This window comes from Mixophyes fleayi, chromosome 5 (genome assembly GCF_038048845.1).
Source record: "Mixophyes fleayi isolate aMixFle1 chromosome 5, aMixFle1.hap1, whole genome shotgun sequence".
Classification (NCBI taxonomy): Eukaryota; Metazoa; Chordata; class Amphibia; order Anura; family Limnodynastidae; genus Mixophyes; species Mixophyes fleayi.
The window spans coordinates 48,526,666-48,552,370 of record NC_134406.1 but is presented as its reverse complement, the minus strand read 5'-3'; the positions used below and the strand labels follow the sequence as shown (position 1 = coordinate 48,552,370).

General features: G+C 39.2%; 1 protein-coding gene across 1 annotated transcript in view; it reads right to left on the bottom strand.

The window, feature by feature from the left end:
* PRKAG2 (protein kinase AMP-activated non-catalytic subunit gamma 2) overlaps nucleotides 1-21,866 on the bottom strand; it is a 257,853-nt gene extending 235,987 nt beyond the window's left edge. The window contains exon 1 of the mRNA XM_075212151.1: nucleotides 21,287-21,866. Coding sequence (XP_075068252.1) covers nucleotides 21,287-21,379 — 93 coding nt within the window. The 5' untranslated portion in view covers nucleotides 21,380-21,866. The remainder of the gene's footprint in view (nucleotides 1-21,286) is intronic.
* Between the last annotated feature and the right edge of the window lie 3,839 nt (nucleotides 21,867-25,705).

The window sequence follows — 25,705 nt, the reverse complement described above, 5'->3', positions numbered from 1 at the left end:
AATAAGGTGCATTTTTAACACTATTAAAGTGAATTCCAACAAGGAATCAGCATTTACTGACAGAACGATTGGAAAATTCCAGTACTGCACATTCCACTTGTTCACTGCAATTAAATCAGTTATTTGTTGCTATGGCCATAACAACCGTTTAACACTTTGACTAGCTGGACTGACAAACAGCTCTATAAATGTACTCTTCTGGAGGGACAAAAATACATTATATAGTCTAAAAAGACCTTAAAGGGGACGTAGTTATGGGTGATTTTAAGGGATGTTGTCACCCTGACAGCCACATTTTTACAAAAGTATCTGCCAGATCATTCAGGTACCAGGTTTTACAGAAATAAACTGAGAGTGATCATGTATAGTTGATGCATAACAATTCACCCATGGTAGTAACACAATTTAGTAGTATGACTTTTGGGACCGTATACATATACTGGGCTGAGTCATTAAGGAACGTTTGCATATCCACCACAAAATCAGTCTGTGCATGCTCAGAACCGGATGATTTAGGAGTGAAAAACAAAACACTTACTACAGCCCACGATTTAGGGGAGTGAACAAGGTGGGGAATAGGTGGGTTCACGTAGGCAATGTACAGTAAGGTGCGTTCCCGTGCAGCCACGTCCAAGTCAGCTTCCAGCGAACTGAATAGTGTTCTGGATTTCTGACATATCTCCTGCTCCAGCTAGGGGTCTAGTCTAAGTGCTTGCACCGGGACCAATAAAGCAGGAAACATCTCTGTACAAATGATTCTTAAGCCCTTTATTTTATTTAAATAATCTTTTCCCACAAAACGAAATATAATTTTTGTATGCTTGTGCAAAATTAGGCACATTTATGAGCCCTCATCAAGGATAAATCAGGAGTGTGGTTTATTTAAATGTTGGGTTGGTGCACTACAGGATACAGCAGGCCATGGGTGGCTTGTGCCAGCATGCCCTGGCAGTCATGGGTATGCCAGTATTTGTAGTACTACAAGCACCAGCATGCCCAAAATGTTAATGGCAGCCTGGGCTTGCTGGGAACTGTACAGCACCAACACAAAATGGTGTCTATATTAATAAAACAACTTTTATTACCCCACAGCCACCGCCTAAGGGTGTGGATAGAGCCCTAGTCCTTTCAGCACGGGACTGGTACCCCTGCGGGAGGGGGGGCACACAATTTTTTTGCAGACCCCAACTCCCTAGGGAATCCAGCCCTGTGTTGACCAGCCTGGTTCCTCTGCTATAGTGCCAACAGCCCTGCTGATTGTAGTAAAATCTTGGGGACCCCACACTTTTTGTCCCCCAGATTTTGCTACTACCAGCCTAGGCTGGCAGCACTAGGGTTAACCTGTTTGGGAGGCGGAGCACGTTGTTTTTGTTCTTTATTAATTTATTTTAACACTATATTGTGCCGGCGGGTCCAGCAACTGTAATGCCGCTGGGTCCGCGGCTGGCGCTGCAGGGAATTGAACGTATCCTGCAGTGTCTTGTTTAGTAGAGCAGAGTAAAAATACACCCGTAGTCAACAAGGAACGTATCTTGTGATCCGTTCTTTGTTGACTACGGAAGTTTGCAGAGCTGACTGGCGTGGGGATTTACTACTACTTGCATTTAAATGCCTTAATGACTCAGGTCCACTGTATCCAAAACTAGTATCTTCCAACTTGGAGCACTATTTAGGTTAGGGCAGAGGTATTTGCCCTGGGCTCCCAGTTTTGAGAGGCCTTCTATGAATAGGGCTTTTCTTTTGGATTTCATAATAGAACACAAAACATATGTAAAAATAGACATAGTCATTCTTTGGTTTTTTCATGAATATAGCCCTAACTTTATTATGACATTTCAAACATTGATTGGGATACAAAATATTATTTATTAGAGGTCCGAGAGACAGCAGCTCAATTAATGATACTGATATGATCTATTGTATCTTAGCCATCATAGCAGGATACACATTACCACATTGGGTTTGTCAACATGATCACCGTAATTCCACAGAGAAAGGATCAACAACAAGTAAAAATTAAACATTTTATTGCTCAATTGTTCAATGGTGGATACTCAATAATGACATGTGCTCTTTACGTTCATAACACAGGCTTAGCTACAGTGTCTCGCTCTCTATGCCAATCCAAAGTCTCTCCCTCCTGTATGGAAAACCCGATGAGTATGTTACTGGGGGTTCAGCTGAACATAGAAGAAGCTCCGCCAACAGATTGCACATAAATCTAGCAGAGATCGCTGTACCTGTGTGATCATAAAGGAACACAGATCTCTCATGTCCTTAATTATTATCACTGATCGTGATTTAGAAATGATACTCTGAGGTGAGTGTGGGATAGCTGCAGAAATGAAGTCTACCGTGTTGGCAGCTAAGTGATGGACTGTTGTGAAGGTACCTTTTGCTCCTTGAGTATATAAGCCTTGCGCACAATCGTACCATTAAACTTCATCAGTTTTTTGCATGTCTTCCACTACTTTGGCAAAAGCCCATCCTATAATTGATAACCCTGCTTACTGAACAGTGTGTGGAGGATAGCCCATCCAGTCCAATACATCTGCAGCGACTGGTAATTTCAATGCTTTTTTATTTACCAGCATCCAATAGGAAGAGGGAAAACTGTCACTGACAGAGAGAGAACATGATTGGTTGGTTTCCACAAAAGATTTGATAAAGTCGCCCAGCTACCTCTGCACCAGCCACAACAAGTTTAAAGACAAGACAAACACACTGCACAGAGGCCGCACTCAGCCTGGCATATGAATCTCGGGCGTTTCCCTGAGAAAGACATCCTGGCTCAAAGCACGAAGAAGCTTTTCAAGAAACTCAAGACTGTCTGGTAAAACATTGATTAACAAATGCTAACAATTACATAACGTACAATTTAATTACAGATCTATAGAATGGTGTATTTTACATCAGGCCCATAGTCATTAATGACAAAGCATTAAAAAATAATTAATAATAATTTTTTTACCCCCCCCCCCATAAAATACATTTATTAGGATGTTCTTAATGTCTACTGTACATAACATGCATTTGTACAGTTGCTCCTGATTACACGGGTTCTAGCTTGTATACACAGCCGTCATCACTAGTAATCAGCACTTACACCAACCTTGTAGATGGTGCAAGTGATACGAAAAAACACGGTTCTGAGCACAGTGCGATTTTACACAAAATATGGCACATAATGACATTTACACTCTTTAATGAATCAGGAGCTTGGTTTTCCCCAGCGCAGACAAGAGCACATATCAATAGAAAATTCTTAATTTTTACTGACATTTATGTGCGACCATAATGCCTAATCTACACCATATAATTGAGGATTCTGGATTCTATAGGAGCTGTATATCAAAGCTCAATTAAAAAGTCACTCAGAGCAGGGCTTACATTTTGTCCACGCTCTATTGATCAGAATATTGTCAAAGTGAAAAGGGATCACCCTGTAAACAAGAAATACTACTCTAAGTACTTACACCTTTATAGCAAAGCAATTTCTCACATAACACTTTGCTGAATCATCAATACCACCTAATAAGTTACATAGCCACCAAAATGACAGACTGTCAGAGCTGTACAATTTCCTTGGAGGGAATACAGGTTGAACCTACATTTCAAGACCTGTCATCACAGAATAACGTTTTTCAAAAATTCCAATTGTTAACAGTCTTTTTTACAGAACATCATTATATTCATCAGTATCTCTAGATCTAGACCTGCAACTAATACGCTTATTTTAAACGCCTGACATGGGAACAGAACAGTCAACATCGCATTGCAAGAAACAATATCAAACTACCAAGAAGTCCAACTGGCATTATTGCTATACATATACTAGTCTAGGTCAGTTATAGCACTTCACACTGAGTGACAGTTGTAGTGGTACATAACAGATCTGTTACTTACACTATTTTGTGATTGCCACTTTAAATGTTCATCTTTCATGTTATAAATATCTGCCTGTGACCTTACTGCCTGACAGGAAATAATATACAGCCAGTGATGGAACTACATACTTGCCAACTCTCCCGGAATGCCCGGGAGACTCACGAATTCCGGGTAGGTCTCCCGTACTCCTGGGAGAGCTGACAATTCTCCCGCATCGTGGGCAGATTTGAAGCCTCAATGATGTGATTCTCTGGGAATCGCATCATTTTGGCCCGCCCCCTTGTTAAAATGACGCATTTGACGCATTTGCATCGTTATGTCACAGGGCCAAAATGCAGCGATTCCCGCAACCCCACCCCCTTACGCCCACCTCTAAATAGAGACTCCGGAGGCCAATCTTTAAAGGTTGGCAACTATGCGGAACTACCATTGGTGCTGCAGGTGTGGTGCACCGGGGCCCCTGGAGATAATGGTGCCTGGTACACAGGGAGCCACAATTTGCAAATACAAAAAAAAAAAGTTTGCTTTAAGTCTATTCAGCTAAATCCTTTGATAATGGGCATACTGAGCTCTTTGGTGAAGTTTGAACAATATCACAAAAACGCAAAATATTATTCTAGCAATTAAGGATAAAAAAATGGGCCCCAATAATATCAGTGCTATTGAAATCATATACAAACTGAAAACCCATTATGATTATCTAAATAGTTGGGACATCAGATAACTCAATGTTGTCATGTTAAATGCAACACAAACTGTCCACAGAACAGAGAGACACAGAGAAACGAGATCACAGAAGAAGTCTCAGCAACAATAAAGCCCCAGGTCCAAATGGTCTTACCAGTAAATACTATAACATCTAAAAATACAATATTGTCCCTGTCATGAACACACTATTTAATAAGATACACGTTGATCGCCTCTTTTCCAAATCTCAATACACTATTTATTTTACCAAAACCAAATAAAGACTAGAGTTCACCGTATCACCCTATCACACTGCTAAATAAGGACAGCCGTCATCTATTAACAACCCACCAGCAATGTATTGAGCATGGAAGATATCTTCTAAGAGGCACTTGTGCAGCTATCTGATCAGTAGTGTTTATACTAATATGTTACGAAGTTTTTGGCAAGATTTCCTGGGCTTATCTGAAGAAACTTTTGACATTTGGTTATTTGTCCAAACTTTCTCACAGTTAATAAAATATTTATACACTAATCCCTCGACCACGTTACTCATTAATGGTCAGCAGTGTCGCGAGTAACATGACAAGGATGTCTCCTTTCCCCTCTCTTGCTTACGTTATCATTCTATGTTAAGAATGCGGCAACCATAATCTCAGTTAGAAGTATATGTGTAGGATGACAGGAAGTAAAGGTCACTGCAGCTGCTGATGATTTTATGTTATATATTGCACTTCCTTTATTATTACATATACTCAATGAATATGTATTCTCCATAAACTTGGACAAATCAGTATCAATGCTTTTAAATAAACATACTTAACTACTTTGGAGCAAACAGTATCCCCTAACTTGGGCAAAACAGTCTACCGGGTTATACACTTATGGAAAAGTCCTTGTAAGATATCTACTATATATATATTTGTGTATAATGTGAAAATAACTATGTACACAGTGATAAATGAAGCTTCAATACATACTACATGTTAAATTTTACTAATGTGCTCCCTCCTCTAGCCTGAGCTCCGGTGGCTACTTCCATGCCATATTTGCCTACTTTTTGGAACTCTCTTCTGGGAGATCCAAAGGCAAGTGTGGGGGTGTGAGGACACGATTCAAGTCAATACGGCCCGCCGCTGATTTTTACAAGGAGAGGCGGGTTTCGGAAGGGTGGCCGATTCTCCAGGGAGTCGGATGTTTCGGCAGAGTAGGTAAGTATGCTCCGTGCAGCTGTTTTTCCTGGGGCTCTATGCTTCACCTCACAGGTACAGGCGAAAACCAGGGCTGAGTGATGATGCGGAGGAGGAGGGGGTTTGACCTGGGGGAGGGAGGTAATCTGATGCTGCAATCAAGAGGTCCTCTATCTCCCCCCCCCCCAGCAGCGATTTTAAAGTGACAAAATAAATTAATTGACCATATTTGTATTAACAGCCTTAAAACACTTCCCAACAATTTATATCCATTACAGGCCCTACCATACAATTATCTAAAACAGCTATTACACACGTCAATGCATCTTTTCAAAATTTCATATAGAAGAACAAATGGCAAAAGATTAGTTTAATTAAGCTGAACTCCTAATACAAAGGTGGGCATCAACTTTCCAAACATCCTTAATTAAAACTATGCTGCCCTAGTTTTGTTATCTATGTGACTGGTTACATGAATGAGACGTATATGCTATTACATGCCTTGGAAAAAATGAGCTGTAAGAAACAACTTTATATAATCCAATATCATCGTCATACTATCATATTCTTTTTTTGATCTTTCTGGGTAATATGGAGTTTCACAATGGTTTAGAGAGCTACTGAATTAGCGGACAGAGGTATTAGATTGATGATAACTGCTACACAAATATGACTTCCTGCAAACACCAATCTAGATAAATGTAAGCATAATGATGTTTATAATATAAGCTGCGTCAAGAAAAACTATAGAGCATATGTACATGATTAACTCACCACATTGTTTAATGTCTTCCAGCCTTGTTAGAAGATTCCTTAGATAAGGACATATCTGAGAAAACCTGCATGTTTCTGGAATCCTATCTATGATTCTTTTTGCAAGATGACTCCACACAACATAAAAACGTTTAGCACAGGTTATTAATTGGTCGTGCCAGCCAATTGTTAATAAAGAAAGGAGGGATTATTTTCTAATATATTGTAAGATATGCTGATTTTTTTTTAGTTGGTATTTGTGTGCTACATGAAAAACAGACAGAATTTAACTTATGTGCAAAATAGAAAACTAATTTGCACCCCTTGCATTGTAACATGGTTTTGTCCAGGAGACTACTTACTCAAATGTTTTTTACTTAACTTTCCTTAATGAATCAGGCCCAAAGTACGTAAATGGTTAATGTAGTACCTAAGCTTTTTCTTTCCATCTCACTCCACCACAGTGTTATACATACAGGGCATCTAACTTCTGGCCAAACACCAAAATATTATTATTTTACACCAAAAATATTTTACTTTTGTATTGAAATATTTTATATATATATATATATATATATATATATATATATATATATATATATATATATAATGAATATATCTATTCATCAATATATTAATGTATTTATTTGGGACTATATTGACATTGTATAATTGGTAATGTATGAATACTGGAATAGGAAGAAAGCAATAATACAATAATACATCACAATTCCTGCTGAGCACCTTGGACAATTCCTCAAGTCATTGTTATAACTTTTGTATCTGTCTTTCTATACCATCCAGGCAATAAAGGCTTTTGTGCATGCCATTTATATCTATCAATATTCTAAAAGTACACACAGAACATTAAAAATGTATCAGAACATCTGTTTTTGTTTCAATGTTTTATTATACTAAATATAAAAGGGATAATGCACTGCCTACTGTAAATTATATGTATATTACAAGCACTGAGGAGTTCTGCGACCATATTTATACAAGTCCCGGAATTCTGAGGTGCTTAGCAAATATTTACAGGTACAAATCTTTAAAACAATGACTGATAACAGGGGGCCCTAGAGCTGTCTACAGCTTGGTAAGGCTTCATCATCATCATCATCATTTATTTATATAGCGCCAACATATTCCGTAGCGCTTTACAATTGGGGACAAACGTAATAAACTAATAAACAAACTGGGTAAAACAGACAAAGAGGTGAGAAGGCCCTGCTCGCAAGCTTACAATCTATGGGACAATGGGAGATTGACACATGAGGTTAAGTATACATTTTGCATCTTGGCCCAGCCAGACTGCAAAGGTAGGGTGACTCATAAGCTAAATGATCCTGTCACACAACAATGTTGGTCCGGGGGTAGTTGTCTTGTGTGAAATTGTGTAACAGGCTAAAGGTAGTGAGGTTAAGATGGTGGTTGAGGAATATTATAAGCTTGTCTGAATAGGTAGGTTTTCAGAGAACGCTTGAAAGTTTGTAGAACAGAGGAGAGTCTTATTGTGCGAGGGAGAGAGTTCCATAGAGTGGGTGCAGCCCGAAAAAAGTCCTGTAACCGGGAATGGGAGGATGTAATGAGGGTGGATGAGAGACGCAGATCTTTTGCAGAACGGAGTTGCCGAGTTGGGAGATATTTTGAGACAAGAGAGGAGATGTATGTTGGTGCAGCTTTGTTGATGGCCTTGTAGGTTAGTAAAAGTATTTTATATTGGATTCGGTAGAAGACAGGCAGCCAGTGTAGAGACATACAGAGTGATTCAACAGAGGAATAGCTATTTGCAAGGAAAATCAGTCTTGCCGAAGCATGCAAAATAGATTTTAGGGGTTTGAGTCTGTTTTTGGGAAGACCAGTAAGGAGGGAATTGCAATAGTCAATGCGGGAGATGATTAGTGCATGAATTAAGGTTTTAGCAGTGTCTTGTGTGAGATATGTGCGGATTCTGGAAATGTTCTTTAGATGTATGTAACATGATTTAGATATAGAGTCAATGTGGGGAACAAAGGATAGGCGTGAATCAAGGATTACACCTAGGCAGCGAGCTTGTGGGGTGGGATTTATGGTCATGTTATCAACAGAGATAGAAATGTCAGGTATGCTCTTGTTGGCAGGTGGGAATATTATTAACTCTGTTTTAAAAAGATTAAGTTTGAGTTGACGAGAGGACATCCAAGATGAAATGGCAGAAAGACAGTCAGTTACACGGGACAACACAGATGTCGAGATATCAGGAGAGGATAGATAGATTTGGGTATCATCCGCATAGAGATGATACTGAAAGCCAAAGGAACTTATTAGATTTCCAAGAGAAGCGGTATAGATAGAGAACAGCAGAGGACCTAGCACCGAGCCTTGTGGTACTCCAACTGATAGGGGAAGCGGAGCAGAGGTGGCTCCAGAGAAATTAACAGTGAAAGAGCGATTAGAGAGGTAAGATGAGAACCAGGATAGAACTGCGTCTTGAAGACCTAGGGATTGCAGCGTTTGTATGAGAAGAGAGTGGTCAACGGTGTCAAATGCAGCCGAGAGATCAAGGAGAATTAGGAGAGAGTAATGGCGTTCAGTCTTAGCAGTGATCAGATCATTAACAACCTTGGTCAGCGCAGTCTCTGTGGAGTGTTGAGAACGAAAGCCAGACTGAAGAGGATCCAACAGGTTGTTTGTGGAAAGAAAGCGTGTGAGGCGAGTGTAGGCAAGTCTCTCTAGAAGCTTGGAGGGGCAAGGGAGCTGAGAGATGGGACGGTAATTTGAGAGAGAGTTTGGGTCGGAGTTTTGTTTTTTTAGAATAGGAGTAATCACTGCATGCTTGTATAGTGATGGAAAGATGCCAGTAGAGAGTGAGAGATTACAGATTTGAGTTAGAGGTGAAATGAGCACAGAAGACAGGGATCTACCAATTTGCGAGGGAATAGGATCAAGAGGACAGGAGGTAGAGTAGGAAGATAAGAAGAGCGTAGAAATTTCCTCTTCATTTGTGGGGTCAAATGAAGAAAGGGTGTCAGAGGGTAGTGGGAAGGCTTCCCTGCAGCTTCCGGCAAACTTCCAGATTTATGCCGCGGGTGACATTTGGAGAGTCATAAAGCAGAGAATAAGATGTCTATTTATCAAATGACAAACGCAACGTTTTCGCTGGACATAGGATTTTTTTGTTTCGCCCTATCTATCAAGGTGTTAATGCCAGCGATAGCAGAAGAAAATCAATGATAAATGCTTTATTACTTAAATAAAGCATTTTTTCAATTGCCAATTACTTTAAAACATTTTTAAAATATGTTTTAGCTATTTTTAAACATAGAGTACTGAGTATGCACAAGCCAGCTAGCCAGGTCATGCATGGGCCTATCCCCCAATACTGGCCCAGCGAAGCCTTATCACTCCCAGCCAGTATCGCCGAGGCAGCTGATGCAGTTTAAGATATACCTGTTGTCTATTATTGATATGATGTTTTGCTTATATAGAATTATTGAAATATTATAATGGTGTTTGTAGAAAGTTATGGAAGGCTTCATGCAGTCACGTTTTGGCAATTTATGAATAAAGGATTGTGGATCTCTCCTTGATGAATCACTCAAGCCGGAATCTATGTAAATGCGAGTTCCCACCCCTCTATATATAGATTATTGATAACTGCATATTATCCCTCTTCTTCTACTTTCTGTACGCTGGGATAAGTGGTAACACTATGACCTCAATGCTTTTTCGTCACTTGTAAACTTGTGTTACATAGCAAAGTATAGCATCAAATGACATGTTCAAATATTTGTGCTTGATTGGAGTTTTGGCATATGCTATTGGCCTTAATAATATTTCTATGTAAAAAGTGTCTGTTCCTTTTGTATATTTTTACTTAATTTCTTATCTTTACATATTTTAATTGTTATTTTCCCCCTTAATTATTTAAAATTGCCCTGTAAAAACACTTAATTATTTAAAATAAACACATTAACATTTAAAAAAAATATATATTGTCTCAAATGAGTAATCCCAGCCTACGTCAGAGTTATTAAGGAAAGAAAGGCAAAAAAAATTAGTACGTTTTCTCCAGGACAAATCAATGTTACAATGCAAGGGGTGCAAAATAGTTTATTATTTTGCATATAAGTTAAATACTGTCTGGTTTTTTTTCATGTAGCACACAAATACTTCATAGCTTATTTGTACACTGAAATTTAAAGTTGATCTAGGACATGCCCTACCCCAAATATAAATCTGCTATCACATTTTAAATTTACCTCCCCCTCCAATGCAACATGGTTTTGCCATTGTGCAAAATTACTCATTTTTTTACTTTCCTTCCCTTAATGAATCAGGCCCAGAGTGTGTAAATACAAATTATCTGTTATCTACAAGAAACTTTGTCGATCATATCACTGCTTAGTTACATGGTAATAAAAGTGATAGAAGGATTTCCCCATTTTTTCTAATTAGCCATCCAGTGTCTAGATCTAGGAGAACATCTGATGACTATTTACATGTTAGCCAAGTTCCTCCAGGCTCAGTTCTAATCTGGGGCTAATGCTGTCACACATGAAAGAGGAATTTGTGCTGTGCATCGTAGCATTCAGGGTGAGTGATTTAGGCAATGATGTAAATATTGTGCAGGCAGCACTGAAAGTAAAGCAATTAAAAAATATATATTAAAAACATTACTTTCTTTTTTTTTTCTAGTTAAAGGGGGGTATTCAATTGTTCGTCCGGACCTCAGCGAGTAAATTACCGTATGAACGGTATTTACGCGCAATATTACCGTATTAACGGTAATAATTTTAGAGCGCAAGTTTTTCTGAGGTCCGGACGAACAATTGAATACCCCCCAAAGAGTTAAAAAAAAAGTGGACGATCCACTCATGATCATTTGAAAAAGGTTTCCAAGACACGATGACAACCAGAAGTCACGATTCTCCCAAAAATATCTTAACATCCATTAATCAATGCTCTGATGTTTTTAAAGACAACAATGGTCACTAGAGAGTAACAAAAAAAACTTTCAGTAAAATAGTTTTAATATTTTTACAATTTAGTAACATTCTCAACAGGCTTCTACTGAGGACTTCCATTCAAGTCCTGTCCTGTTCTGTCATCCAGGTCTTCCAGATTCCAGGTTTTTCCTGCAATGTGAAGCAGTATGCCTAAAGATATACTACTAAGATTTACCATAAACACTCTCTTTCCTCATACTACCCCTGGCTTTCTTTTTGCATAAAGTTGTTTAGCATTGATCCTGACAGTGACAATCATTTGGTGATCACTGAGGTGGATATGATATTTTGTCTCTTAAAATTAAATGATTCATTAATATTAATGATTTAACTTCTTGGATGACCTAGAAACATCTTCCCTCCACGGAGAACAGGTGTGTCCACCAGATGGGATGGATGCCGAATTCAAATGTGGATGGTGTCACACCAACACAAACTGGGAAATCAGCGTAGGATGTAAAAAGAAAAATGATAATGAGGAATTAACAAGAAGTGAAGTACCCCGTGATCATCTTATTAAGTTAAAACTGTAATGACTAAATTAACCATACTTGCCAACTTATGGCAAGTATGATCCGGGAGTCTGCCGGGGAAGGTGGGCGTGCAGGGGGGGGGAACTCCGAAAATCGTGTCATTTTACAGTGGGGGCGGGGCCAAATGCCGCGATTCCCGGTGAATCGCGGCGTTTTGGACCTAATTCACTAGGAAGTGGGCAGATCCAGGAGATTTCCACACTCTCCCGGGAGTCCGTGAGACTCACACGAGTTGGCAAGTATGAAATTAACTGATATAACTGTGATTACTATGTTAACCATTTCCCTTGCCTAACTACACCATACTGTCCATACACAGCAGCATTTAATATGCAAGCACCAAGTTCAAGCACCGGATCAATACCATGTAGTTATCTGCATAATTACACAGCACATCCAGACGCTTCTTTCCTGCATCTCAATATTCCAACTAAGACTCATACAATACTTCATAGGCCATTCTCAGAAAATGACCGAAATGCAGAGATTTGTATGGACAAAGCACTTCAATACAATCTAAATATTAATATCTGCCTGTGACAGATCACATGATCGCAGGGGGGCATGAATCCTCCACCCCTGCGATCGCATCCTGGTGCCTGGCTGTCACGGTGACAGCCAGGCTGAAGACACAGTAGCGGAGACCAGCGGCGGGGCCCCAGGTAAGTATATGTTGCGCTGTTGTACCGGGCCCCCTGGTGAGCCCGGGCCCGGTACAACAGTACTCCCCGTACCCCCCTGATGGCGGCCCTGTGCGCATGTATGATGAATGGGGAGTACGGTAGGAGAGATGCCGGGTATGCACTTGGTTCATGTGAATGTGTTCTAGGTATTACATACAGATTAGGTGGGAAATTTACTAAACCGCGGGTTTGAAAAAGTGGAGATGTTGTCTATAGCAACCAATCAGATTCTACCAATCATTTTGTAGAATGTACTAAATAAATGATAACTAGAATCTGCTATAGGCAACATCTCCACTTTTTTGAACCCGCAGTTTAGTAAATATACTCCTAGATGTGCACAGGGTCTAATATTTAGCAGTGCTGAGCAGTATGATTTTATTATTTAAACCAAAGCAATTTGATAAACTCTCGTCCATTCTACCTGTACTTACTGAGACACCCTAGAAAACAACCTGTGTGAGATATTTTGAAGAAAATGCAAATAAAAATATACATATATATATATATATATATATATATATATATATATACACACACACACACATATATATATATATATATATATATATATACACACACATGTATATATACAGACACATATATGTATATATATATATATACACACACACATATACATATATATATATATATATATATATATATATATACACACAAACACACACACACACACATATATATATATATATATATATATATACATATATATATATATATATATACACACACACACATATATATATATATATATATATATATATATGTATGCATATATATATACGTATATATATATATATATATATATATATATATACATACATGTGTGTGTATATATATATATATATATATATATATATATATATATATACATATACACATACACATATATATATATATATATATATATATATATATATATATATATGTTTTCATAACAATTTTCATAATAATTACATTTTATTTTGTATTACCCACAGATTTTACATTTGTTAATTTACGGTTTATCCTAGTGAGTGAATATGATCTCAGTTTATGTGATCTACTTGGAAGGCTACGTAAGACTTGTCATATATTTCAGTGTTTTATAATGTTGAATATATCTCTATTGTGCCAATATGTTTTTGGCAAGAAAAGGCAAAACATGCCATGGAAACAGACTTTTGAAATCCATTTTCGAAAATATTAAGCCTTAAAACTGCCACCTGTGAACATTAATAAGAAAAAACATTTACCATCCAAACACATATATACAACTGAATGTGCAACAGAAGACTAATACAGCAGTAACACAAATCAACAACTATATGCTACAAAGCTCCAAAACTAATTGACCTAATTAAAACATTCTGTGAATTTGTTTCTAATGTCCATTCCAAGATACAGTATGTGCTGCAAATTCCATTACACTTTCTTCAAATCATTAATTGGAGTTTCTACATTACATTAGCCTTTTCCTGGCAAACAATATTATGTAGAGCTCATGTTGCCTTGATGAGAGTGTCCACTCTTTTACTGTCCATTTGCATTACAGTTAGATATGTCCACTACATATGGTTAAATATGCCAAATGCACCTTTGACTACATCTTGCATAACTTAGGCCAGGCCAGGCTCTCCAGGTGTTGTAAAAATACAACCTCCAGCATGCTTTGCCAGTAGATAGCCAGTCAATAGCTGGCAGGGCATGTTGGAACTTGTAGTTTCACAATATCTGGAGAGCCACAGGTTGGCCAGGACTGACTTAGGTAATAGTGGAAGTTTTTACACTAGACGTCAAGATAAAGCTGTGGGATCAAGCTGTGGGCTCATTACTTTTTCAGTCAGGACGAATGCTTTTTATCGACAAACACATAAGGTAGGAGATCTGTATATCCATGTACTGGTTGTCTTGGAGGTAGGATGAAGTTGCTCTCCACATGTCTGCATGGTTTCCTCCGGGTGCTCCGGTTTCCCTCTACACTCCAAAGACATACTGCTAGGTCAAATGGCTTCTGTCACAATTAACATTAGTTTGTATGTGTCATAGGGAATATATAGATTGTAAGCTCCACTGTGGCTTTAATATGTAGGCGCTATACAAAATAACTGTTATTTAAAAATATTGCAAAATGCCCTCTTGGTAATTTAGGAGATGAACCCAGTATCTACACCAGGTGGTGCAAATAGTTTCAACTCTTCTCCTTAAAATTACATTTTCGATCGCAAAGGACTGAAGTATTAAGTTTAATACAATAACATATATATTACTAAAAATCAGCTCACCACAAAAATCTAAAATATCTAAGATTTGGTGAGGTCCAGATGCTACAATCCAGAATGCTGACCATATGTGCAAGCACGGCAGACCTCAATAATACCCCATTCATACTGCACCAAAAACCCGGGTTTTTGCAGAGGCACGCTGAAAAACCCGGGTCTTGGTGCAGTATGAATAGTCCAACCACAAAATCCCGGGTCTAAAATCCCGGGACTTAGACCCAGGATTTTGCGAGGGGTAATTCCCGTGTTGGACCCCGCTCGCCTGCAGTATGAATGGTGCAACCCGTGTAATTCCCGGGTCTCACCATTCATACTGTAAAAAAAAAAAATTGTGAAGTAAAAAAAAAAGGATTTCTAATGGACTAGAAATGACGTCATTTTAGTACCCAGAGGTCCCCCTGACAGCCGGCAACGCACCGGAGACACCGCTGGCTGAAAATAAGTTAAGTAAACATTTCTTATGTATTTTTTTTTAATTAAAATCTTTTTTAACACTTTTTTTTTTCTAAAACACGGGTCGGGCAGGTGCAGTATGAACCCGCCCGACCCGGGAATCTTGTTATCTATACTGCCCTGTGCCCCGGCAATATCCCGGGTTAACAACCCAGGATATTGCCGGGGCGGCAGTATGAAAGTGGTATAAGCCAAGGATGCACAAAACCATCTGAACAAAACATATTGCCCAGGTGTGATCAGAGAGATGCATTCCTGCAAAAGACGGCATTGTGGGTCTATAGGGCCATGTGACACTTTAATAGGTGAAAAACTCCACCGCAGTTTAAGTCAATGCAATAAAATCTGTTGCTTTCCAGCATATTGTAACATATATCAGGAAAGATTACCACAATCGTTTTGATGTCCCTGCACACATAGCACAGCTGACTGTTACTGCTGTCCTCTTTAGGCTAAATTGTGATTACTCCAAATTTTACCATCTGTTTCAACCTTTTTGATGAGTGATGGATCCCAGCCAGTGGTTGCAAGCAAAACTCAAAATCAAGGCTGCCAATCTTCAGTAAATTTACTGACAGGCAGTGAAAATATAGTGACATTTTAATTGGCAACTAATTATGAACAATCCCTGCTCCCCTTTCTGCTCCTTCAATTTTTGGAGAAATTTTGGGATCATAAGTCAGGACGAATTATGCCATCAGCGCATTTTTTTAGAAGTTGTAGGAAGAGAATATTTACAATGATTGTCAATCCTGCTTATTATGTATCATCATTATGTATGTATAATAGGTAGCCTAAGCAAAACCTCTTCTTGAACTTTTAAACAAAAATAAAATGCAAATTTGGTTAGAGCCCATATAGGAACATATGAATGATGGATCAGTACTTATTTTAAAACTCTAAGTATGTGAAGTATGAAGAATATATATGTATATATATATATATATATATATATATATATATATATATATATATAGGCTATGAGCTTTATATCACAATGTTTGTAAATCCAAAACAGGCTCGATGCCCTGTAATGATTCTATGGAAATCAATATGATCATTATTTGTGGACAAATGCATTCAGAGTGTGACCGCTGACCTTGGGTGTAGTCATCTTCCAACAGGCCCTAGTGGGTTTCACAAGTGACTCAGCTGTTTCGGTCTGAGTGATAAACAGCTGGATCTTCCAAAACTTGGTACCCAAGTGAGTCACCATATTGGAAAGTGACCCTGTCACCATGTCTGAGTGCATATCTATTGCCAAATTTATATTGACTTAAATCAGTTTTGCTATATCAGCCTATCCTGACTGGGGGTTGTTATGATAATGTATCTGAAAATGTTCGGTGCTATTTCTTATATGCTGAGAGCAAAATGTGACAATGAAGGAAATATTGTGATATCTAATCAGCCAAAGGATGTAGAAAACAGTGATACTGCAGCATACATTGTTACCAACAGATGTGTCTATTCAGGAGCATAACTAGACATTATTGGGCCTCATAGCAAAATTTTGTAAGGGCCCCCAAGTACCATCCAATAGTGAAAAACTCATATGTATACATGCGAGTTTGTGAGGGACAGAGGGCACCCCCTGCTACTATGGTAGTTAGACACTTGTGTCTATTCATTGGTTAGTCAGTGACTAAGGATGGGGGATAGACTTTAACAGAAATATGCCAGCACTCAGCAACTTCATTTTATGATCAACCAGCTTCTCTGGCGCTCATGGTGAGAAAAGGCAATACAACTTACCCTCCTATGACATAATGGGTTTTTTTCTTGCTCCTCAGTACTTAGGGCACCTCAGTGCTACTATGGTCTTCCATTAACTTTATGGTCCTTAAGATTATTTTCATTTTTAAACATCGTATCACAGAAATAAATGGACCATAGCAGCAAATCAATATAGCACTGTTTTGTTAGAGAGAAGCACACACTTGTATTCAAACAGGTTAGTGTCAGCAAATAAAAAACACAGCAGATTGTGTATTACAAAACAAGAAATTTCAACACGCAACATTCATTGCGTAATTCAAATCCAGAGATACAGTGCTTGGCTCACTGCCAACAAATGTAGAAAGAGGTTTCTGAAAAGAATAGCGTGGGCCTATGTTTGCCACAGCAGTATGTGTGATATACTGTAACAAGTGCAGGCTTCATCCACTATCAGGATGGACCTATGAAAAGGTTTGCACTCTGAGGGGTATATTTATTAAACTGCGGGTTTGAAAAAGTGGAGATGTTGCCTATAGCAACCAATCAGATTCTAGATGTCATTTTGTAGAATGCACTATATAAATGATAACTAGAATCTGATTGGTTGCTATAGGCAACATCTCCACTTTTTCAAACCCGCAGTTTAATAAATCCAGCCCTAAGTTTAATGGCACTTACTAAAATGTATGAAAAGGAAACCTGTTTGACTGATATCCTCCTTCATACGATCTCCAATAGAATTAAGAACACTTCCCTTGTTTGTCGCTTTATCTATCGGAAGTGGAGCAATAATCATACCTCTGCAGTGTGTTTGGGGCAGGGGTTGAAGTTACCTGCCCCTCTGGTGGAGAGGCTATGACTTGCCACTTGTTTCAAATCATTAACTCCAGTATTATGCATCAGGACTACCAAAGAACAATACTGGTCTCCATGACATTAACAGCTACTGTGCGTGGACTGACAGAAAATAATGTTGTTAATTTATTCGTAATTGCTTAACATCTAAAAAATACAACAATTTACTACATTTTAGAGGATAAATGCTGGTAGAGAAGACTTAGATTTTCACCCTGCTTGGTCCTCCTTCCACAGATACTGTACAGTTCACTATACAGGAGCAGAATCACTATACAAAAGGTTCAAAAGGTTATTTTACCCCCCCCCCCCACTCATGGAAGAAGAGTGACAAAGATCCACTTTCACAAATAGAAAGAAAAATAATTACTGTCTGTATGTCCATCACGTTTACAATCTTTTCAATTTCAACTTAGGTATGTTAGATGTGAGAAATGATGGCACAAAAAGTGAACAAATCAAAGAGCAGTTGTAAGTAATAGTGTCATTTTAGTTGTTGGAGAAAGGGAAGTTGGCAGTTGTTTATCACTATTTTACTTAGCTATTCTAATATAGTAGTTCCTCATAGATTAGCTTTTAATAATGAATTATACTGTACTTAAAGCTACACTGCCGGAGATCCATGGTAGTTGTTTCTGCTCTCCGCTTTAAAATGACTGCCGAGGGGGTGCAAACAGGAGGGTCAATCTCAAAGATAATAGCTTCTTATTGGTCTGGACGGTAACAACCCCCCCCCCCCCCCCCCCCCCCTCCACATTGTCACACAACCCCGTTGTCTGCCCATGACAGCGAGACCAGCCACATACCGTCATCATTATCATCAACATTTATTTATATAGCACCCACAAATTCAGTAGCGCTTTATATGTGGGAACAAACACAGTAATAAAACAATACTGGGTAATACAGGCAGACAGAGAGGTGAGAGAGCCCTACTCTCAAGCTCACAATCAGTGAGAAAGACTGCTTGGAGCCGGCGGGAAGCACCTGGATGCAGTGGCGGATACAGGGGGGGGGGGCGATCGGGGCGATCGCCCCCCCTAGCAGGGGCTTGCTGCAGGCGGCTGCACACTGTGCAGGTCCGTTCAGCAGTGACAGTGTGCTGCCCGGCTGCTCTGATTGTGTTTTAAACAATAGTCTGGATCCGCCCCTGCCTGGATGGGGTGATTTTTCATTAAATTACAATAATCTTTTAGAATAGGGTAAATTTGCTGTCTGGGTTAATTGTTTCCACACTGGCAAATTGTATGAAATTTTTGATAATGTTATACAAAACAAATGACTAATCTGCCTTCCAATTGTAATATAAATCAGCCCTAGCCCAAATATGTCACCATAAGGTATAATGTAAATAAACATATACACACTTGACTCTCCGCTTACATTACTGAGCTTCAATAGATTAATAGACTGAAAGACAGATAGATATGAGATAGATAGCTAGATATATATGAGATAGATAGATAGATAGATAGCAGGGCAGGCTGGGCAGGGGGGCATCTGCCCCTTGGGCCGGTCCCATAGAGGGCTATCTTGGGCTGGGTCAATGGGCCACCAGCACTCTTTGTCCTTTAAAATAGGCTGCTAAGTTGAGTCTTGCCCCCCGGGCTAAACTTTGCCAGCCCTCCCGTGACAGAAAGATAGATAGATAGATAGATAGATAGATAGATAGATATGAGATAGATAGATAGATAGATAGAAGATAGATAGATTGATATGAGATAGATATAGAGATATGAGAAAGATATATAAATAGATATTAGATAGATAGATAGATAGATAGATAGATAGATAGATAGATAGATAGATAGATATAAAGTTATGAGAAAGATAGATAAATAAATAGATATGAGATAGATAGATAGATAGATAGATAGATAGATAGATAGATAGATAGATAGATAGATAGATATAGAGTTATGAGAAAGATAAATAAATAAATAGATATTAGATAGATAGATATATAGATAGATAGATAGATAGATAGATAGATAGATAAATAGAGAGATAGATAAGATAGATAAGTAGATATGAGATAGATATAAAAATATGACAAAGATAGATAAATAAATATGAGATATAGATAGATAGATAGATAGATAGATAGATAAGATAGATAAATAGATATGAGATAGATAGATAGATAGTGTACATGAGTTTGATTCCCGACCATGGCCTTATCTGTGTGGAGTTTGTATGTTCACCCCATGTTTGCGTGGGTTTCCTCCAGGTGCTCCGGTGTCTCCCACACTCCAAAAACATACTGATAGGTTATTTGGCTGCTATTAAATTGCCCTTAGTCTCTCTGGGGTGTGTGTGTGTGTGTGTGTGTGTGTGTGTGTTTATGTTAGGGGATTTAGATTGTAAGCTCCAATGGGGCAGGGACTGATGTGAATGAGTTCTCTGTACAGCGCTGCAGGATTAGTGGCGCTATATAAATAAATAGATGATGATGATGATACCCACTGTTTTTAATGCTAATAAAATGCATTTAACTGAAACTAGAAACCATTATCTCTGCTGTTACCATACCCACTGCTGTTTTACTAGTGTTCCATTTATGTTCTGCTTTTTGGAATGCATCTTGTTCTATTTTTGTGTCTGCTGCTGGGGAATCCTATAGTGAGCTCCAAATATTTGTAAATGCTAGTAACAAACATTTAAGATGTGTTTTTACTATCATTTTTAAATGACAAAAAAAGGCTATTGAAAATGAAGCCTTAGGGTTTTATTGTTTTCAAAGGCCATGCATAAAAATAGTGATTAGCATTACATACTTGATGTAAGAGACAGAAGATGTACATTCTTAGGCGAAGGTAAAAATAGCAATAAGCATTTTTGTCAAAATTGTTCAAAATCCTTTGCATAATAGAGTAAATACAGCTTCATAAATCTGTTTTTTACACACTGTAGTTTTTAGCCATGTTCAACTCACTTAAATGCATCCTGATCATGCAACACAGCTATCACAACATGTAACAAAATAGACCCATCATGCTTTGCATTCTCCAAGAAATACATTGTTACAATCTGACCCAGAACTGTACTGATCTCAAACATGACAATATTATGACTCAGATTATGATTTAAACACGTGGGTATCTCAATTTTCATCACACATACCGAAAGCATTCAGTTGTAAGAGGACCTAAGGCCACCTGTGAGGGAAGCCTGTAGTATATGAGGCACCAGGTGTGCAACAGCTGTGCACAGGCACATGCAGAATATACACACAAGTGTACAACTCGGGATACTTACAGGGATGTGAACCCTCAGCATCCTCTTCTTCTGGTTGGTGGTCTTCTTGGGAAGCTCTTTCTTCTTCTTAGTATCCATGGCTGTGCTTCCCATTCTTTGAACTATCTTCCCAGAACCTCTGAAAACTTCTATCTAGCTCCTGATACCTTAAACAGATTATTTTCCAGAGCTGGAGGGACTGCCCAGTGTCCAGTAAATGCCCGGAACACAGCTTGATGTTCCAGGTGACTAGTTTGAGCTCAGCCAGAAAAGAAGTCCCATCCTCTCCATGCTGAAGAATGCAAACATGTTGGCTGGCAGCTCACGCCCCTCAGTGGAGTATCTGGACCTCACCCTGCACCGCAACCCCAGGAAGAAGAGTTTGGAGAATAAGCAGCCCTGGGGGATCAGCGTGCAGTAATCAGCTCAGTACTGTCACTTACAGTTTGTACAAATCAGCAGCACAGCCCTGTAAATCCGTCCCTCTCACAGAGGGGTGGTGCCACACATTTCCTACATTTGAGAAGCCAAAACACGCAGCTCAGCCAAGGAGCTAGACAAACAGGAAGTGAATGCAAGTTTCATATCATTATATGCAGGCAGTAGCCTGGGATCTCGGTCTATTGCTGTCCATTTACAGTTAGGAACATCCGCGGCTCTCCAGCTGCTGCCTCTGACCACTGTGACACCATCAGCTCTGCTTTTTAACCCTGTCGCCTCCTGACATCAGTTCGAAGAGCATTTAAAAACGAGATCACCGTGCAAGTTCCTAGCAATCTGCCATGTCCTCGTCCCTGTGATGTTAAGGAATCAGATTATAAAAAAAAATAATTTGAAGTGCATGTCAATGTAGCCCATATTTTCTATAAAAATCCAGCTGATTTATTGCGTTCAAAGTCTGAGCAAAAGGAACATAGGTTGTTATTTTACTAGTGCTAATACATGTGTTCACTGTACAATGTCAGCACATGTATTGACTTATTGATTGTAGGCGATTTGATAACACTGAAGGTCTGAGAACTGAGATTATACACTGTTATGTATAAGGCTTTAAAGAGGTCATATTGATACTCCCAGTTATTTGCTTCTTACATCAGTGATATGGTTGATAATCTGGATGGTGTGAAGTTACATGCGTATCTGTATATTTTTTCCAGCGGTATCACCAGTTGCGCAATGACTTCTGCAAATCTTTCTGTGTTAGAATGCAGAGTGGGGTTAGTAGCTGTGGGTGGCGCTGGAGGAGAGAATATGATACATGCGCTATCAGAATTGTTTGTAATGTCTACGCTTATCCTTAACCCGATCAGCACCAGATGAGTTTATACAGCGTTTATGAAACAGCCTCTGCTCACAATTCCGACCTCTGACAGTCTCCTCAAGTGGGACATGCATGAAGAATGATGGTTATATTACACAGGCTTTGTATTTATTCTTCCTCTTTCTACTGCATTTAATTTCACCAGGAGTCCAAGGTATGATCTTCAGAGATGCATTTGCACCCACGTCAAATTTGCGTTCGGATGATTTCTTTTCAGAAGATTGGTAAAACAGGAGAATATAACCAGACACTAGAGACAAGAAGCTCTATGTGAGTCCAAAAATTGAAAATGCACAGGGCATTAAGCTTTGCAGGGCCACCTTAACAACATTATGGGCCCCCGGGCAAAGCAGTGTACCGGGGCCCCTAGATATAGATATAGATGTATACAGATATAGATATATAGAGATAGATAGATGTACTTGCTCAGTGACCCTTGAAGGTTTTTTTCTTTTGCAGGATCATTTATTCTCATTAAGAGCCGTGCCTATGGGGCCCCCTTGCCCGTGGGGCCCCCGGGCAGCTGCCCATCATGCCCAATGTAAAAGATGGCCCTGAAGCTTTGGGCAGGGCATGATGACAACAGCTCATTATTGTGACCCACCTCACCTCTACCACCAGCTCCACACCTATTGAGTGCCAGAATTATAAACAAAACGTTAACTGCATTCTAAGAAACATTTATTTTAACTGAATTCTAAGAAAATAATTTGTATTAATGAAACAGGAAGAGGTGTAAGTGTTTTAAAAACGTTAGTCTTCCCTTCACTTTTTTTCCCGCAGTATTACTGTATAACTTGTATATTGCCCAACTATAGCGCTGTGGGGTCTATGCATCAGGCAGGTCAAGCACTTCAATTATGTAGAAATAGCTGTTTCCGCATGATTTAAATTTAGTTGCTATGCATTGCATGCCTAGTGGAGGAGATTTCACAGAAATTCCCTCTGATTAGGCTAATACCGTGCAGCATCGCAGTCCCGGTAGATTCATATATAGACTGCGATATTCTGCAGTGCATGAAGCTTTGATTAGCTTTGCATTGCACAGACAGGTAATGCCATCTCAGAATAGCGTAAGCTGTATTTTTCTATGGGAATCTGCTGAAGCCTCTCTGGCTTTGCATTATCCGTTACAGTGGAAGTGCGGACAGCACTTCCTACTTTAACCGGCAGCGCTAAATAGGAAATAAACTTCGCAGCACAGGGGTCACTTCACCAGGGCTCCCAGAGTAGCCCCGGCATCATGCATTCGTACTTAAATATGCATCACTGCGATGTGCAGCAATGCTTATTTAGTTGCACCGCATCTTATTGATGCATAGATCCCTATATGCCCAAATTTCACTAGACTGTGGTCCACGTGATCCCCTCCTCACAGATCTGTGTCCAACATGCCTCCTCCTTACCCCCTTGTGCAACACACACAGCTCTCCTCACCTACTTGTGACCCTCATGCCAACACCACACCTGCTTGTGCCCAACATGCCTTCCTCTTCACTTGTTATCCCTGTACTATACCATGAGTGTGGCATAGTCACATGACATGGTGATGCCATAGCTACATCTGAATGTCTGTAACTCAAAGGGAAACTTGCCGCTACCATATTATTATCATTCATGTATAGCGCCAATCAGATTATGCAGCAGAGAATATTTATAGCCCCTTACCAGTGATTGTCACCAGGTGAGGTCAGGGCTGTGGAATGCAGTTCTTGTACCTGAAATAAGTGACAGAACAAAACAAAATAAATATATGCCCCAATCCAGAACAGTAAACAAAAACCCCAAATTAAGCTGGACATGAGCCTTCTAAAGGCACTATAGGAATATAATAAGGAATATTGATTCTTGCAGATCTAACAATATGAATAAATAGAAATTGATGTCAATTGTGCCTAAGGTGGAGTTGCAAAATATTGTCTTATAACAGCAATAAGATAATGATTATTAAGTCTCTTTATGCGGTATGGTACCAGCCACATAATATTGTGGAAATGTTTCCTAGGATCCAGGTCTATAATGAATGTTCCTCTCGCAAAGTAGGAGATCGCCAACCATGTGTCATGTTAAAGATGCTGCAGGTAGCTCAGGATATGAGTTACAATCTGCGGGCTGCATGTAGTGGAAAGCACCTGCTCTTTACTATCATTGATTGGCAAAGGAGGACAAGGAGACATTATGAGTCATGGTAGGGTATTCCAGGGGAATATCTGATGGCATGCCAGCTGGAAACCCCATTGTACTGAATCTCCCCTAATAATTCTCCTGTGTTTTTAGCACTTACATTTCCAATGCAAATTGGATCTAATAATGATAAATGCAGCAGTTACTATTAGATCAATTTTGCATGAATCTATTAGTAATGCTTTGAAGGAGAGACCTGATTTAGATCTCCAATGAATTTAATGTAGGTTTTGCACCCCATATAGAAATGCCTATGACATGACATCCTCTTTGTAATGAACATGGAGCTAGGAACCACTCTGTTACTGATCTCACCACCAGACGACCCTGGCTCTCATTGACATGGGGTGTCCATGCTTCCAAAAGGCTGCAGCAGCATATGTCCACAGGCCAGATTACCCATTGGGTGACCTAGCCCTACCCACCCGAATTGCACAACATTTAATAAAAGCAAAGAGTCTCAGAGGCCCTCAGTAACATTGGGTGCAGCCTCTTGGTTGGGCGGGACTCTCCAGTTTATAACCAGGCCAGTACTTCTGTAGGTTACTGTCAGGCTCAGTGGCTATACTGTATTGTACAGTACAGCAGGGGTGGTCCATCATGTGCTGCTCAATCACTTGAGGCTGAGCACCAGGGATCAGAGGAGCTATTCTGTCTCACATGATTAAAATTGAGTGAGAACACAGCGGACCAGGACATGAACTTATTGCGTGTAATTTAATGTGGAAAATGAATGCACAATGCTTAAGATGAAATACAATTAACAAAATGACATACAAAGATATAATACAATAGTTTCTGGTAACATAAAGGAAATGGTAAACTCCTGAATGATTAGTTTTCTGTCTGCTGGGAGGGCATGAAATAATGGAACACTTCTCAATATGAAATTGACTCCCAAAAGTAAACAAATCTGTTAGATATACAGGATATTT